At 39.5% G+C, this 17,426-nt stretch overlaps 1 protein-coding gene across 1 annotated transcript in view; it reads left to right on the plus strand.

Annotated features, from left to right (window-relative positions):
• The window catches only part of LOC139213051 (E3 ubiquitin-protein ligase RNF123), a 148,136-nt gene that overhangs the window by 112,102 nt on the left and 18,608 nt on the right, over window positions 1-17,426 (plus strand). The window contains exon 38 of the mRNA XM_070843666.1: window positions 5,626-5,720. Coding sequence (XP_070699767.1) covers window positions 5,626-5,720 — 95 coding nt within the window. The remainder of the gene's footprint in view (window positions 1-5,625; window positions 5,721-17,426) is intronic.

Consider the following 17,426-nt stretch of genomic DNA (forward strand, 5'->3'; position numbering starts at 1 on the left):
TGCAGACAGAGAGCAGGGCATGAATGCACTGCTGCTCCAATAAAAAAAAAAAAGGCTTTGTCCTACGTGAGCTTGTTACCTGCCTGCTGGTTTTGAGCCCTCCACAGAGAAATATGTAGAGCTCTGATCCTCCACTGCAAACCACACTTCTCTGAGTTATTCTTATAGTCAGTTTCTAGTACTATGTTAAATAAAATCTAAAATGAATATGTAATAAATAAACATAAATGAATAATTAACACTAACTAACTAAATAAATATTTGACATTCACTAGTTCTTTTAGTTTGTTTTCTGCGTCTTCTGTCCAATGGACTTATTATTCAATCTAAACAGAAGCATAGTCAGATCTTTCAAATCGAGTGAGTTATATCTGAATTTTGACTGATTTTTAAAATTTTTCTACCAGAGGTTTCAGTGTATTATTCTCTGATTAGCTCTGAATATCTCTGGCTGTGTCACATCCTCAGGGAGAGTAATGATGTTGTTGACACGTTAAAGGTTTTGGTTACAGTTTGAAATCCATCGAAATCGTACATTTGAGATTCGGCATAAAACTTTATTTATTTATGAAATTTCTTTGACATGGCTCACACAGGTATATACACACACACACACACACACACACACACACATATATATAAGTACATATATAGGAACAGTGTTAAATATAGATATGCATTTGCACATAGAGTTAAGAGCAATCAGGCTGTAAAATGCAAGTGCGTTTCATTCACAGCTCGTGATTCATTCGCAGCTTGTCCATCGTGTTGGCAAGAGTTATAAAGAGGGGGATGAAGGTTTCTGTGGGATGAGAGTAGAGATTTGATAGTGAGGACTTTATGGCGCCTGTTATTTTACTGGACTGACATAATATCTGACAGTTGTTGAAGTGTTTTTCCTAACACTGGAACTGTTGAGTCTCCTCAGCAGAACAAGGCGCTGCTGAAATTATGGTTTGCAGGTTTGTTGTTGAGTTGAGTTGATGCTAAGTTAGTTCGGTAACTCTGTCTGGAACTCTTCCACAGCAGCTTGTTGCCAGAATGTGGAGGTTTGGTCAGAGGCATTCGTGTTTTTATTCCCAGAGTTGTTCATTTCAGTCTGTTGATGTGAGACTTCCACATTTGCATGGACTCATTTCGTTGGTCAGAGGAGGCGATGGGGCCCAAACACCTCTGTGTCCGCTGTCACTGAATCTGTTGGCTCTCACTCCGCCACAGTAGTAATGAATCCACCTTCATCCATAAAATGTGATTTTTACAGCTGCACGAGCACACCTGGAGCCACCTTTGGTTCAAAGTTAACTTCATGTTCCAGATTGTCGCACTAACTTTGTTCTCAGTGACCAGTATGACTCTTCAAATACCAAGAAGATCATATCTGTCAAATCAAGAGAAAAGAGCCGGTACCCCCCCCCCCCGCCCCCGTGTGTGTCCATCATTCTTCTTTTCAGTCGTGTATTATCTGATGTGTGTGCTTTCAGTTATAATAATTTCCCTCTGTTTACTCTGGCTTTGTCCTTCTGCATGTCTCTCTCTCTCTCCCTCTCTCTACCTCTCTCTTGCCTCCCTTCCTCTCTCCCCCTTTTGTTTCCCCCCTCCATATTCCACCAAATATAATGTGATGTGAAGCGATCATAATCTCTCACTGCAGACCAACATGGCAGCTGTCCAACAAGCTAATATCACAGCCCAGACCAGGGTGCTACCACTCCTACGCTGAAAGAGGATCTGTCTGAATGGAGGAGGACGGGGGGGAGGGTTACAGGGGGAGAAAATGGAAAGAAGAATCGAAAGCCATCAAGTGAGAGGGTGAATGTTTAGAGCAAGAGAGAAGGCAGAAAGGGGGAGATGAATAAATGGAAAAGAAAGAGGGAGGAAGTTAAAGGTAAGCAGCTGGGAAGACTGTAGCAGAAGAACAAAAGCTATGATCGGTGACAGCATTTTTCACACTGACACTTTTAGCACTTAGGTAATGAACATGAAAAGAGAGTTCTGGAAATGATGTCTTAGGGTTTGTATCCTATGCCCTGTATGCTGATACCTGGCATTGCTCATGTTCACTGAACAGAATTACAGCCTGGAAGCTTTAAGAAAAACGTCTCACGAGGAGAGAATTAAGAATTAAGGCCCGTTTTTCACCTCAGTAATAATACGATGATATGACCCCCTGCTTGTCCGTTAACTGGCCGGTCCTCCACTCCTTGTAAGTGGATCTGTGAGGTTTTTTTTTCTCTACTCCATTTTATCAGCTCTATGTGAAATTGCACTTTTGTGTAAAAATGTTTTTTTCTAATCTGATAGAGAGTGATAAAAACATGCTAACACCAAAAAAAAAAAAGCCACCAGGAGAGCAAAACCCTGTTAAAAATCAAATGTGCTGTTATAACGATGGCTACTGCTGTTCTCTTTTCAGCTTCCAGTTTTTTTAGCCTTTGTTACTTTACGTTTTCTCAAATTAGCACCATTAAAAGTTTGCCAAATTAGCTATTAGCAAATTCTGTTTGCAGTATAACCATGGATATACAAACTATTATCTATATATCATTAATCTATAGAAAACTGAAGCATCTTTGTGTGATGCAAGAGGATTTATTGACATTTATTCTTGATGGATATCAGAGAGAATGATGTGCTCGGGAACTGTAATACACACTGAATGATAGCAGTATGTGTTTTGTGTCCTGCAGCCGCCCCTATTAGCCAGTTAAGAGGAGTAACGATTCACTAGTCAGTGATGGTAACCCATGAAAAGTTATTGAGATGTTGATTTGTTGTAAAGTTGAGGACTCAACAGATTTTGAGTTAGCAGTGAGAGTGAAAAGTATCAACATTTGCTTTTTGAGGCGAAGAAAAGACAGAAAAGTAAATGAAAGCCAGAAAAAGAAAGGACAAGAGGAGGAAAGAGGACAAGTAAAAGGGAGGGAAAGATGGTAAAGAGAGTATGAAGAACATGTAAAAGTGTCTTTGTCTCTCCAGCTAGATTCACAATGCTTAAATTCAAGACATGTATTTCCATAAACATGTCAGGATTTATCATTAAAAGGAGAAGAAGAACAGTGTGATTTATCTAAATACTCTTTCTGTTTCTGTTTTATTCCCCCTGCATGTTTTTAGCACATTTACTCCATTTCATCAGAAAGCATAACTGCACAATTAAGAGCATGTGGGAATACTTGGAGAAGCTGCAGCGTATACTGTAGGAACGCTGCAACATGTCTGAGTTCATTGGTGCGGATAAACAGTGCTATAGTTAGGTCAGAGCCAGGTGAAAAGGCAGAGATGATGTGCTTCACTGGATGGCAAAGGTTGTCTCACATGGTGCTGACTTTGTATTCTTGGATTTTATCATCACCTTTGCTCTCACTGACTGCCTTTTTCATTTATCAGACTGACTTAGAAACCAGTGCAGATTCAAAAACCCACGACTCCAATTTATAAAGCATCTACACACTATGTGAACCACTTTACTGGATTCAGCACAACCTGCATACCTGTGGTGGTTGGCAGGTTCCCACAGAAGAACTGGCCTACAGGTCTATAGTCTTATTCAATTCAATTCAGTTTTATTTGTATAGCCCAGTATCACAACAGAGTGTCTCATAGTGTTTTACAAAGTTCACTGAAATAAACAAGTGTAAGCGAACAAACAATCTAATAAAGAGTCCAGCAGTCGATGAGGCCAATGGATCAGTCCGATGGATCAGTCCGAGGCATCACCTGCCCTTTATGACCCTCCTTCTTCGGGAAGGAAAAACTCAAAAAACCCAGTGGGAAAAGAGAAACCTCCGGGAGCACCACAGTGAAGGAGAGATCCAGCTCCCAAGGACGGACAGGCTGTAGCCTTGGACAGACGCACATCCATTGGCTGGTGGAGAACCACATCAGCGGGGCCAGGACCAGGACCAGGACCCATAGGAACCAGGGAACCACATCAGCAGAACCAGGACCCACAGGAACCAGAGAACCACATCAGTAGGGCCAGGACCAGGATCCACAGGATCCACAGGAACCTGAGAGATGAGAAAGCACAGAAAGGCTCCGGGGAAGATAGCAAGTTAGAGGTGGTGGAATGCAGTACATTTACTTAAGTACAATTTCAGAGAGATGTGCTACTTCATAGTTTTGTTTCTGCTGCATTTCAGAGGAAAATATTGTACTTTTTACATCACTACATTTGTCTGGCAGCTTTAGTTACTTTTCACATTCTTCAGAATTAAGATTTTACAAACAAAACATATGATAAGCACAATCCATTGTTTCATTGACCAACTACAACATTAAAGTTCTGCTTACATGGTAAAACATCAGTAATAATAGTCTATATGATAGTAATAGTATGTATGGTGTATATAATATCACACATATCCTCTGAATAAAACATGTGAGGGGACTGATGTGATATTACCAGCCAGAGACAACATTCTTTTAGTATCTGCAGTTTAACTCAAGTGTTTTAGCAGATACATAGCTGTCATGCCAGACTACAGAGACACCGTGTACAGCCAACATATGCAATAACTAGCACAGCAGTCCAATAACTAAAAACTGCTTGATAAAATCAAAGAGCTCTGTCTTGGTCTAAGTGTACTACAAGGATGCTATTCTGAACGGAATCTGATACTGTATGTGAAATGAATAATGATTGTTAGATTATTTGCATTGCTTTGTGGCTGAAGGATGTAATTGGATCGCAGTGACATACTTTTTTACATCACCTTTTACCTTTGTGGGTTATATTTGGTGCTTCAGCTGTAACGGGATCTCCGAATTGGAGCTCAGTGTTTCCCAGATGTCATTTGTAGACTCTGTGTATTACACTGGTCCTGTATGAGCCCTCAGATCATCTTACGTAGGAATGATGACAGCACATACAGATTCAGTTTCCCAGGTATGGATTGCACAATCCTGTTTTATCGCTCTATTCATGCTTATTGGAGTTTTACTTTTGAAATAGAAATGAAAAGTCCAACCCAATTAAAATTCTCTCCTGTATTTTCATTGAGTTGTTTTTTTATAATTGTCTCTCCAATTCTTCTCCCTATATTTTTTAAATAGTTCCTTTAATTTCATATTCCCCCTGCAGGTTTTTACGCTCTTTGGCTTCTATGCTTTTGTGTCTCCCACTGTAGTCTGACACTTGGACAAGACTCTGAACCCTAAGCTGCTCCCGAAGCACAAGCACGAAGCACGAAGTGTGAATGTGTATGAATGAACAGTCTCTTCCTGTCAAATTAGGTTAAAAACACACAAATTATCCACCCTAGTTGATTACACTTGCTCTATTTCTGAAACCTTCCATTATGTCCATGTCATCAAATTACACATAGCCTATCACAGCTTATTGTCTATCGTGAGAAGCTGCTGAAAAGGCTGATGTTTCCATGGTTTTGCATCCAGTATTGAACATTGCGAAGGTTTGCATTTTGTCAGAATCACACCATCTGAAAATATGGAAATGGACGCATCTCAGATGATTTGCGTGGTCTGTTTAACATGCTCATAGCAGATAAGTGCATTTGCAGCTAAAGAAAGCACAAACAGTGATAAAGATGCAGTGTGCGTGTTGACTCCACTCAGAAAATAGTGTATATTAAAAGGTCTTTGTGTGTGTTTTGCTACCAACAGACACAGACTACATCAGTGAGGAGGAAAAACACAAGGTGGAACAGATGTTGGCGTTTCTCACAGAAGAATCCAAACAGGCAGCAGCCAGCACAGCTGTAAGTATAACTGCACGTCTCAGCGGACGTCAGCGCAGCTTCCTGTAGCTCCTGTCTGATTATCATAGATGTTTTGTTGTCTAGTTGTGTGCCAAGTATCATGTGTAATGACTCATCCGGCAGCCCTTGTTATTCTTGTGTCTCGTATCCTGAAATTTGCTTTGAATATCAGAGGTCTTTGGTCCAACAGCAGCAGTAAATGAAATATACAGTAGCTCATGTTCAGGGTGTTGTTGTTGAACTGCTGAGAGGAATCTTAGATTGTCAGTCAGTTTGCAGGCTTAAGTAGATAAATCCTTAAACCATCATTGTCATAAAGTACTAAAGAAAGAGTTGGGTAGAGAAGAGCTCAGCAGGCAGGTTGCTCTAACTGATATTGTGGAGTTCAGTAACTACAGAAAATGTAACATTTTTATTCCTTTTTTATTCTTATCTCATCCCCATAAGTCAGTGTCAGATATACCAAATATGATAACCAAAAAAATGCACTCCCCATCTCATGACATGCAACTGGGGAAAACACAGTATGTACAAACAGATGGTGCCCTTGGCCCCCCCTTCAGACATAATGGAGACAACTGTCATAGCTAAAGCTCAGATAGTCCTCTGCACTGTACCCATGTCCATAAAGAATTAAAGAAGGCGAGTTCTGTATTAAGCATTGCGTTTCTATGATGTCTAAGCAGTATTTACAGACATTTATTCTAGATGGGACATCAATCACTTCATCCCCAGAGAATATAAGTCGCACTGAATCTAAGAATGTGTTTCATACATGTGTGTTATGAGTCTGTGAAGGAGTGCGACTTTTGACTCCGATTGTGCTGTTTGTGCTCATTGTGTTTTAAAGTATCTTGATAACCTCTATGAGCTGTGAAGGTGATTGGTCAGGTAAGTAAGCGAGTGAGTGAGTGGGTTCTTGCAACACCTGCATACAGCTTTCCCTTTCACCTCACATAGTATCTCCGCCTCATGTCTCTGCCTCTCTGGGTTTTGCTAATGATCACATCTCAGGAAATCTCGCCTTGTCATGAATGCGGATGGATACTGAAACCCTGTGTTAAACAGGCCCCAGGGCTAAATCAGTTAAGGCTAAAGCTGTTAGTTCTGCTTTGGCTTTTGGACGAATCAAGAAAATACGTGTCCTGTTTATTTAGGCTACATACATGTTGTCTTGCGCCTCTTATCTCACCAACTTTGTTTCTATTTTGCAATAAGATTAAGACATTCATCTATTCTCTGTGTCTATTTTCGCTCCAAGAGATCTCTCTCTCTCTCTTTCACTGAGCCTGTCGTATGTGTGAGGGGAGAGGCCAGCTCTTCTCTGCCTCTCTCTCTGACACACACAGACACACAGAGACCCTGCTCCTTAGTGATAATGGCAGAAAGAAAGCTAAATCCTCAAAAGCCTGGTCACACTTCACTAGAGTCAATGCTAACAATGCTGGTTGCCTCAAATGCAACAAATCGTTTGCATGTTAACGAGCAATCTTCGAGGTATGTTATGTATGCTAGCAGCCTCGTTGTCTGCTATCTATAGCCCACACAAAGTTAAATATATTATAAAAGCATTGGGTTAATAACAAAAACTGAGCAATATGAGTATCGTTAACAACCAGATTTATAAGAAGCATTGGGAATAATACTTTTAATGATACCATCAGGATGAAATAAGCCATTTTCAACTAAGACAGAAAAAGTTAAAGGACATTTAGGTGAACTGACACTTTGTTGCAAGAGATCTGGTGAAATTGGCAGTTTGGACATGCTGATCCAGTTGCCCTTGAGGGTGAACCTGGTCAGGAGAAACCCATTTCCTGCTCCTGTCCATCCTGCTCTTCCTCTCCGCAGTGGAAACCTGATCATTTACTCTCTCCTTCGGACTACACCACAGAGCTAAACTGGCCAGAGGAAGGATTTATTATTGATAAGGAAAGGAGGAGGGAAAAGAGGAGGGAGGGACGGGAGGAGAGAATAAAAATGTGTAAATCCCTTTTTATGCTACATCATGCTTCAAGAACCAATAGATCAAACTTTTTCAGCAGTAATATTGGAAGTTCTGTAATACATCAAGACATCAGATTCTGTTCATCCCAGAGCATATATTCGACTGTGAGGAGAGACTGTAGATGTGAAGAATAGAAAAGAGTAAAGGAAAGAAAATAAAACACAGATAGATGGATAGAGTTTAAGTGCAGTGTGTCTAGAGCCTGAGGTATATTTCCACAAACCCACTAATGGTTCTTTGCAGAGAGGAGATGCTCTGTGCTCTCTGCTTTCACTTTGCTTGAAGTAGGAAATCACATTCTCTCTAATGTACGGCTTTGCCACATGATTGGAAAATATACTCAAGAAAGAAATGGCGTATTGGTCCTGCGGTAGCAGTGTTCTACTCTTGCATAGAGCCTTGTGTATTTGAGTTAAACTGTACTTTATTTTGTCTTCTCTGATAGATAGCTGAGCTTTAACTTTCACTAGTTTCAGATTCAGATTTTGCCTGTGCTCACCCTCAATGGGACTTCTGATGCTAGTGGATTATACAGCTGAACTTGTGTGTCAGAATCAAATAATGCAGTAAAATAATTAATATATTATCCTACAGCACATCGAGAAGCATTTGCGAAAGGTTAAGTCGAGTGTGGATACTCGCAAGCTGAGGTAGTGATCTTTGCAGGTATTTTATAGAGGAAAAGTTATAGAGAGACCAAGTCAGATATAATGCTCTGTAACTTAAACCTTTCGGCTGGGATTCATTCAGAAGAAGATTGTCTCTCATTACCTTTTATGTTGTATGCAACCAAAACATTTTATCTGATTGTTAAACATTTATTAGGGGAACAAGAGTCCTTCTATTTTTCATGACAATCTACCTTTTATAATGGAAGGGGAAGATGTTGATTGGGAAGTAAGATGAAGAGTAAAATGTTTGTTGGAGTGAAAGCGAAAGACATGTAGTAGTAAGCAGGCAAAATTTATATTTTTAAAATGGTTTTAAGAATGATTATTGAGTGGCTCAAATCTCTGTCTGTAAGGTCATTTCTTTGTGTCCAAGACTTTCTTGTGCTGTTCCTCAAGGATCGATTCTGGGCCCTATTCTGGTCCACTCTCTCAATTTACATGCTAGACACTATTGTTTAATTTTTATGTAGATGATATTCAATTTCTCAACAGTTTCTCATTGTCAGCCCCACAGATTCATTCTTGCAGTCTGGATTGGTTGGATGTCTCATAACTGAGGATGAGGAATACAGGGATAAGACTGATATAATTATATTTACCCATCTAGCCTGAAATTAATAAAACATTTCAGTTCATGCCAAACAATACCAAACTGATTTCTATTGTATATCTCCTGGACAACGTATTATTTTATTTATTACTTTATATATTTTACTTTAATTGTACATTTTATGACTGTCTCATTTTTTGAACACAAGAGCAATTAAAAGTAAAGAAAAATACAAAAAAAAAAGTTACTATAGGTAACAGTTCCATATGTTGAGAGTAAGATAAAAGGGCATTTATATTTTAATAAAACAACAAGCCTGTCATATTACAGTGGACTATTTATATTATGAATCCATCTAAAGTGACTTTATCAGTTGGAGGACACATCACAACCTTGTTGATCCATTATATAAAAGAAGAAAAGAGGGCAACCTTCCACCTAATCATTTAACTAACAGTGAAGCAAATGCTACAACATTTGATTATATGAAGAAATATGTTCTGAAGGCCATTTAGGGCACCAAATAGTGCCATAATTTGGCGAATTTGTTACAATCAATAACAAGATCCGTGGTGTGGTGCCAGAGATAGTCATTACCATCTCTCATGTCCTTTGTTAAATGACTTCATAACGGTGTTGAGAAAAGAGCTATAAAACAACATTGTTAAATCTAAATGGACAGGAACAGAGAAACAAGCCTGTCTCTGTGCATTTCTTTTCTCCAGAATTCCTCTTTGTCCTTGAAGTCAGAGAAAATCTAGTGTAAAAGAAAGCTTTAGTACATGAGAGCGCAGTAGACAGAGAAATAGGACAAGAGCTAGTCCTGGTGCGGTTTGTGATTCCTGCGACTGCGCTGCAGATGCCACCTTCAGCTGCCGCTTTGTTATTAAATCATTAGACTGTTTGAAAAGCTGTCAGGTTGGTTTGGTGCTGCTGTCCGATTGTTCTTTTCTTGGAGTGTTCCCATAGACGATTAACATTTTCACACAAACATACAAATCACACAGATATTCCCAAACATTCTGTGGGTTCATAAATTTATATGCGCACCAAGGACGACACGTTTTCTGCTTGCTTATGTTTGCCAGGACAACAGCTTGGGATGTCAGGGCAACCAGATCCACAGCACCTGGCATTAAAGCTCCAATGACTTCCCTCTAAAAGGAGGGGTGAGGAAGGGGAGGTTTGAAGGAGCAGAAACAGAGAGACGAGACTCTATGAAAGCAGCAGTGTGTACATGTGTGTGGTTTGTGTACGTGTTGTAAAAGAGGCAGCAGCGATGGGCTGGTGTCTGATGACTATCAATGTGTTGACCTTTCTGTAAAATCTGCTGAGCTTTACAGCTGAGCTGCTCATGTTTGGACATGTTCTACCTGATCAGTTTACCTCAATACTAACTCGGCCTGGGTATGATTTCTTTCCATTTTAAATATTGATTAGAATGTTTGGCCTGTAGTGGACAAAAATGTAATTAAAACTACAATAAATAATGTTACACCTGGTTTAATTAAAGGTGCAATATGTAACATTTGGCCACCTGCTCCAAAAAAATTGCACCTGACCCCTCCTAACCCCTCCTCCCCTAATAAACCAACTGCAATGTCCTCAAAAATATATAACCATTCCCTAATCACATTCAAGGTTCATTTATTCTCATTTTACAACACTGTAGCCCCTTAATGCTACACTCACTACAGATGATTACATTTAAAATAGAACTGGATTTATAAGTATTTATGAGTGTTTATATACACATACACCTTGGAAATAATTCTGTAGTGTATTTTCTATATTTACCCGTTACCCTTTAGGATAAGCGGTATGGACGATGGACGGGTGGATTGATGTGGGGGAATGTAAACAGCAGCAACAGCCTCTGCCTCCCCTCATCTAAACGGAGTCCTGCACTCTGTCTCTGTACACGGTCCACCTGTCCAGAGCGATAGATTGACGGGGCACTGAGATGAAGCCAGATGTCTGTACAAATGTGGGTACAAACAAACAAATGCTGATGTCCTGTTCCTTGGCCTTTGTCATCCAGTCCACCTTCTCACAACCAGACGTAAAGCACGAGCAGCAGATCCAAGCTGGGTTAGCTTTGCTCCCACCCTGGCTCTTTTCCTTCTCCTCTGTCGCACAGTCGCATTCGCGCCACCCGCCGCGATGTTTGATTGCACGGATGTTAATTCAAACCCCGCGCTTCATTTGCAGTCCCCTATGGGTGTTTTTTCTGACACACCACCCACTGCAGCCTTTGGTCTGGCTGGATGCCGTGGGTATTGATCGTTTCAAAGTCTGCTGCTCTTTATCCAAACTGAACAATACCAGGTTAGAACTAAAATGTAGTCGAGCTCGAAGGAGCTACAGCTGCTGCATCTGGGATGTTTTTCGATACGGTTTGTGTTGCTAGTTGCACTAAAGATCTGAAGATAGCTGTTAGCTGGGGCAGGGCTATTTCTTCTTCCTCTCGTGTTGGACTGAGAGCAGACTCGAGGCTACAGAGACTCACCCTGAGGTACAAAGTGATATTACAAGGCAAGGCTAGCTGGTTAGCATGCTAATCTCAGTCGATATATCTGCAACAAAATCCATAGATGTCTTTCACATAACCGCATATTGTTATTTCTTCACAGTCTGTTGATATTGTTACTTCATTTCAACGTTTTAAACTAAAATTCTGGCTGGTTTTTATGCATTGTACTTTTATGGTAACGTTGTTTGCGCCTCAGTTTGGAAAGGCTGCAACATATGAGGTCTCCCTTTACAAGATCAAGATGCAGTCTGTTTGTGGGTTAACATCTCTGCATGTTTTGGTGCAGGTGCAATCTCTCTCTCAGATAAAACACTCAGCATCATTCAGATGGCGTCCTCACCATTCTCTCCAGAGACAATCACATCCCTCAGAACACAGGGTGTCTGCAGCAAAAATGGCTATGTGATAACAGTAAAGCAAACAAATTGACTTTTGGGGCCGAGAAATACACAACTCCATAAATTCCTGTAAAATGGCAAATTGTCATTTTGATACTGTAGTTTTTGTACAGATAAAACAAATGATAAATAACATATTCATCAGGCAGTTTTACAGCTACTGGTGGGTGGATTTTTCATACCCTCAGATAGAGTCAGTCTACATGTTATCCTCCTTTCTTGTCTTTATGCTAAGCTAAGCTAGTCAGCCAATGACTGGAGCTTCATCTTTAGTGTACAGATAGTGTGATCAATCAGACTTTCTAATCAAGTTTACATCCAAATGTAGTGGACATTTTAACCAATTTTCTTGAAGATCATACTGACAAAATGTGTGTTTCCATCCACTACTCACATGTGCATAGAAGCAGCATTGTATTAGCTACCATTAATTTGCCCAGTCACTTTAACAGATAGATTAAGTCAGCACAACTATGTATTTCATCACTGAAAAAACATATATTGGCATTAACACATATACTCACATACTACTACACATGATACTGTATGCCAGTCCATGTGTTGGTCTGTAATGTGACCTGTACCTGAGTCATAAGGCCATTAGTGAAGTGTCAGCTCTTATTTTCACCTCTTGTTCAGCTCCCATTACCTATCAATCAAAACATGATGCATGTAAACAGGTTTTGAACCCTGAGGTCAGTGAAAGAACACCTCCTGTTACTGCATCTGTTAACTATCTAAATTTACTTCTCATTGTGTCTCACTGTAGGGCATGTGCCTCACTCTGTAAATGTGATGTAATGGCAGTGTCAAATTAGTGTTATTTGTGTTATTTTTCTCTAAAAGTCAGCAGCAACTTCATACTTATTATCTAATAAATCCTTCTCCACATTTCAGTGCGAGCAAATGAATGAATGCTTAACACACAAGAGTCGTAAGCTCTGAAAATATACACAGATGAAATGTATATTTAACGTGTTTCTCGGGACAAAGTGTAAGACATTTATACATAAGCCTGATTTGATAAATAAAAATAAAAATGATTTGACTTGATAAAACACCAGTAAAATGCTTAATCATCAGAATCATTTATGTGGTGCAGAGACCTGGAAAGCAATGTTTCCAAATTGACTATTTATCTGTGGGATATCTAGAGTCTTCAGATCTGAAGCTATTACTCTTCGAAAAAGCAATCTCATTTTCTTCATGTCCTGACCGAGAGACATGAGAGGAAGTGAGCCCTGACTGTGCTGCTCCATATGACCTTTCATTATTACACTGTAGTGTAGTCAATCAGCGCGCGTGTGCATGTGTGTCCATGTTTGGTACAAAAAGCAAGAAGAGGTTCAAGCATTCATTTTAAGAATTGAAACTGAAACTCACCAACTCTTTTCTGATGCGCTTAAAAAGAAACTATGTTCATTCATCCCAAACGCTTCCACACGTTGAAAGCTCATTAGAATAAATCCGGACATTTTTCTTTTGTTTTGTCCTGTCATTGTTTGTGATTCTTCTGGAATAAAAAAAAAAATTAAACTTTACCTTACACCATCTAGCTAATTAACATTTAAAAAATAAGAGAATTGATTGGTTAAAAGAGTGAAACTTAGGCAAGCTGCTTTCCCGTGTTTCTTGTCTTTATGCTAAGCTAAGCTAACTAGCTGCAGGGTACGTCTTCATATTTACTGTACAGTAGCATCTCAGTTTGACAATGTGAAATACAGTTCGTTATTTGAACACATACATTCTTCACAAAACTGAGTGGCGGCCCTAGAAAACACAGATTTGGAGGTATTGAGAAAGAGTGACCCAAGAACAACAAGACCACACAGGCATACATTAATTAAAGCAGTGTCAAATATTATAACAAATATCAATAAATAAAACTTTAACTTCTCTCTGAGGAGTGAGTGTCTCCAACCTGAGTTTATTTTACAGTTAATTCCGGAAACCAGTCTGTCCTGTCTATGTTACTTTGAACTCCACTGGAGATGTTCTCAGTAACTTTAATAGCGTAGCATCACTCTTTCTCAACTCTGGCCCTGTTTCCCCTTTTTCACCTCTCCTGATCCAAATGAATCATCAAGCTCTGCAGAAGCAGATAACAAGCGATTCATTTGAATCAGGTGTGTTGAAGCAGTGAGAAAAATAAAACTGCCTGATCTCTGCCTGTCAGTTCTATATAACTATAACGTTTCATGCCAGTGTAGCAGTTAACACAAAGGGGTCTCAAATTGGGTGCAATTAGTTTAAATTGGTGGCAAATCACCAACAGCTCAACAATAAATCCTGACATCTCTTTCCACACCACCACCGCTGCTGCTGTCAGCACCAACACACTGATAACTCTGACATCCTGCCTGCATTTATATTTACATTCAACATCCAACGCGTCTACAAGCTCGTTGTTAATCTCAGAAACAGCGCGCTAACAGGATGACTGATCCTTATTAAAGCATTAGGGGAGGGAGGGAGGGAGGGAGGGAACAAGTCTGCCATTTAAAAATGTTTGAGATTACATGAATACATTTTTCATTCTTTTCTCCTTTTTCCTCTCACCTCCTCTTTCCTTCACATATCATTGAATTTGAATGTGTCTTTTTTCACCTAAGATACTATGTGTTTCTGCATGATGACAGTTCAGTTCATTGATTGCAGGCCAAAAAAGCCTAAAAAATGATCTGATTGATTACAATAGCAATAAAAAGTTGGAATCAAATATATGGTTCAAATGAGCTTCCTGCTTTTGACGTGCATGTTCAATTCAGCTTACATTTACATTTGCTGATAGCTTTTTTTTTTTTGAAGATATATAGAGAGTGGCTTTCGCTACTTACAAATTATTTGGACTTAATTCTTCTTGAGACGCACTACAACACTGTTATTACTTCTTCAGTACTATGCAAATGTGACCTTCCAACAGAACAAACTAGCTGTGCTTCTACTGAACCAAGCACAGGCCTAAACGTCCTGAACCTGCCTGTTGCTGCTAAAATTTGAGACTTAAATTAACCTGAAACCAAGAATCTATTTTCATGTTTTCCTCTATAAAGAGAAAGTTATATGAAAGAAACAAACAAACAAGTAATGTGACAATTTAAAACTCAATTGAACCATCTGTCCAGCTGGACTTGATGAGAGTCCAAACTATTACAATCCAAAACTGAACAGGCTCTTTAGTTGAGTTGTAGAGGAAAGTTGCAGCTTTCTAAGTTATATTTGACATTAATCCAACCGGATTCCAAAGCTATATGAACATGATGAACGCTGACACAAGCCATTAACTTTGTCCATCAAAGCCATGAATGGTAAATGGACTTTACTTGTATTGCTCCTTACTTGTCTTGTTGACCACTCAAAGCACTTAAACACTATATTCACATTCACCAATTCATATAGCATGCATACATTCATACACTAATGGGAGGTTGCCGTCAGGAGGGAACTAAGGAGGGAACGCTCACATACACTCACACACTGAAGTTGTGTTTCACTGCTTCAGGAGCAATTTGTGGCTCAGTGTCTTGCAAAAGAACACTTAGACATGCAGACTGGAGGAGCCAGGGATCAATCCACCGATCTTCTCTACCTCTGAGCCACGACTCTTTGAACCTGATTAACCGTTTTTGTTGTTAGTAATCACGACTTGTTTAGATATTATGAAATTGGATGGCAGAAATGTGTGGAATAATAGGTGATGACCATGTTATTACAATACGATTCTACTCAGTAAATAACTCTAATGTATTGTCATCCAGCCCAAATGTATATGTAATAACCGATCCAAAGTAGCAATGTCATTTTTACAATCCAAGTTGAACAGTGCATATGCGGTGTAGCACAGAATCCTCTGTCCCTTTACATGTAGCCTCAGTCGGCCCTTTCCCCTTGCAATGCATTCATTGTCATGTACAAATAACTAAATCAAAGGGTGCAGTCTTCAACATACATTTCCGAAAGTCTGCGCAATCTGAAACCTCAGCCTGTTTCAGCCTCTTTTCCCAACAGTTAATTACCGTATGAAGCTTCGCTGTGAGATTTTGCAACATTATGCAACATTACCACTAACCTTATTTTTTTAGGTCTTCATGATACACAGACCATAAAAGAAAGATAGAAAGCCATTTGAAGTGTTAGCCCAGTTTGTTGCAACATAAAACTTTTATAATATAACTTTAGCAATATACAGGCACAATCCAATTATTTAAAAAAAAAAAAGTTGGCCACAGTATTGAAAACTGAAAACAGGTCCGTCTATCTTGGACGCATACTTTGGAATCACAGAAGAGAGAATAAGCAGAAAATATGTCAGAGATTGTTCCTTTAGTATCTGTGGTCAGGCTGACAAATCTTGTTGCTAGACGCTGGCTTGATTTCTGTCATCCTGATCTGGATAATCCAATCAGATTGTGAGTTTGTCCTTATCCAACAAAACCACACATGGCAGATGTACAGTCAGACGCTCAGTATGCAGTCTGTTCTCGATTAGCTTTTTCTATGCAACGTGTCACCGTTTACAAATGTTCTGCCGTCTGTCAGAAAATATCTCTGTGCAGCAGCCTGCTGGACAGGTTTCTGTGTTGTATCTGAGCACAGCAGCACGTGGGACCAATGTAAGGCTGATGCAAATTTATTAAAATGTGATAGAGGTGGGAGGTTAAAAAGGGGGAAACTTAGCACATGCTCTGGAGATTCTTGCTTTGCAGCAGCAAAACATTTGTCTCCTGGTCAGTCGCTTTCATCTGAAGTGTCTTTTTCCCTGTCTGTAATATTTTTCTTTTATTTGCCCGGCCTTCGGCTGGTTTCTGCCCGCTCAGCACTATCGGACAGAGCACACAGCAGATTTAGGAGAGTGAACAGTTTGACTGGCACACTGATTTTTTTTTTTTTTTAGACTGTGTATCCACTCGCCTGGAAGAATCCTGAGCTTTACTCTCCTCAGTATGCTGTTAAATCCTCAGTTTGTCTCTCACTGTGTTGTTTTGTTTTTTCTTTTGACCGTTTTCTCTTCACTGTGTAAGGCAGTAGAACTACCCAGCGCCTGGTAACACACGCTGAGGTGGACAATCAGTGGAGGTCAGTTTAAATCTGGTTTGTGACCAAGTTCCTGCAAAACTAATGACATTCTCATCAGCCTAAAATGTACTTTGTGTCTTTGGCAAATTAGCAAATATTAACATGCTAACACACTAAACAAACAGTTGGCTCAGTATGGTCTCAAAGAGAAGATAGCACGGCTGGGTTATCCTTTGTGTTATATGATGCGGTAATATTACACTATCTATCACTCTGTACTTTTGTTTAACAATAATCAACCAATGCAATCAATTAACTGCCATCTTTAAACATATCAAACATTTACTGCTGCCCAAATGTGAGGATTTCTGGCGTTTCTCAATGTACATGTATATCAGTTGTGGACTGTTGGTCAGACAAAACAAGACATTTGAAGACGTCACATTGGACTCACTGTTATTGGACATTTTATAGACTTAACTATTATAAAAAACATAATGGATGGGTTAATTAATATTGCAGCCCTTTTC

This window comes from Pempheris klunzingeri, chromosome 2, assembly GCF_042242105.1.
Source record: "Pempheris klunzingeri isolate RE-2024b chromosome 2, fPemKlu1.hap1, whole genome shotgun sequence".
NCBI lineage: Eukaryota > Metazoa > Chordata > Actinopteri > Acropomatiformes > Pempheridae > Pempheris > Pempheris klunzingeri.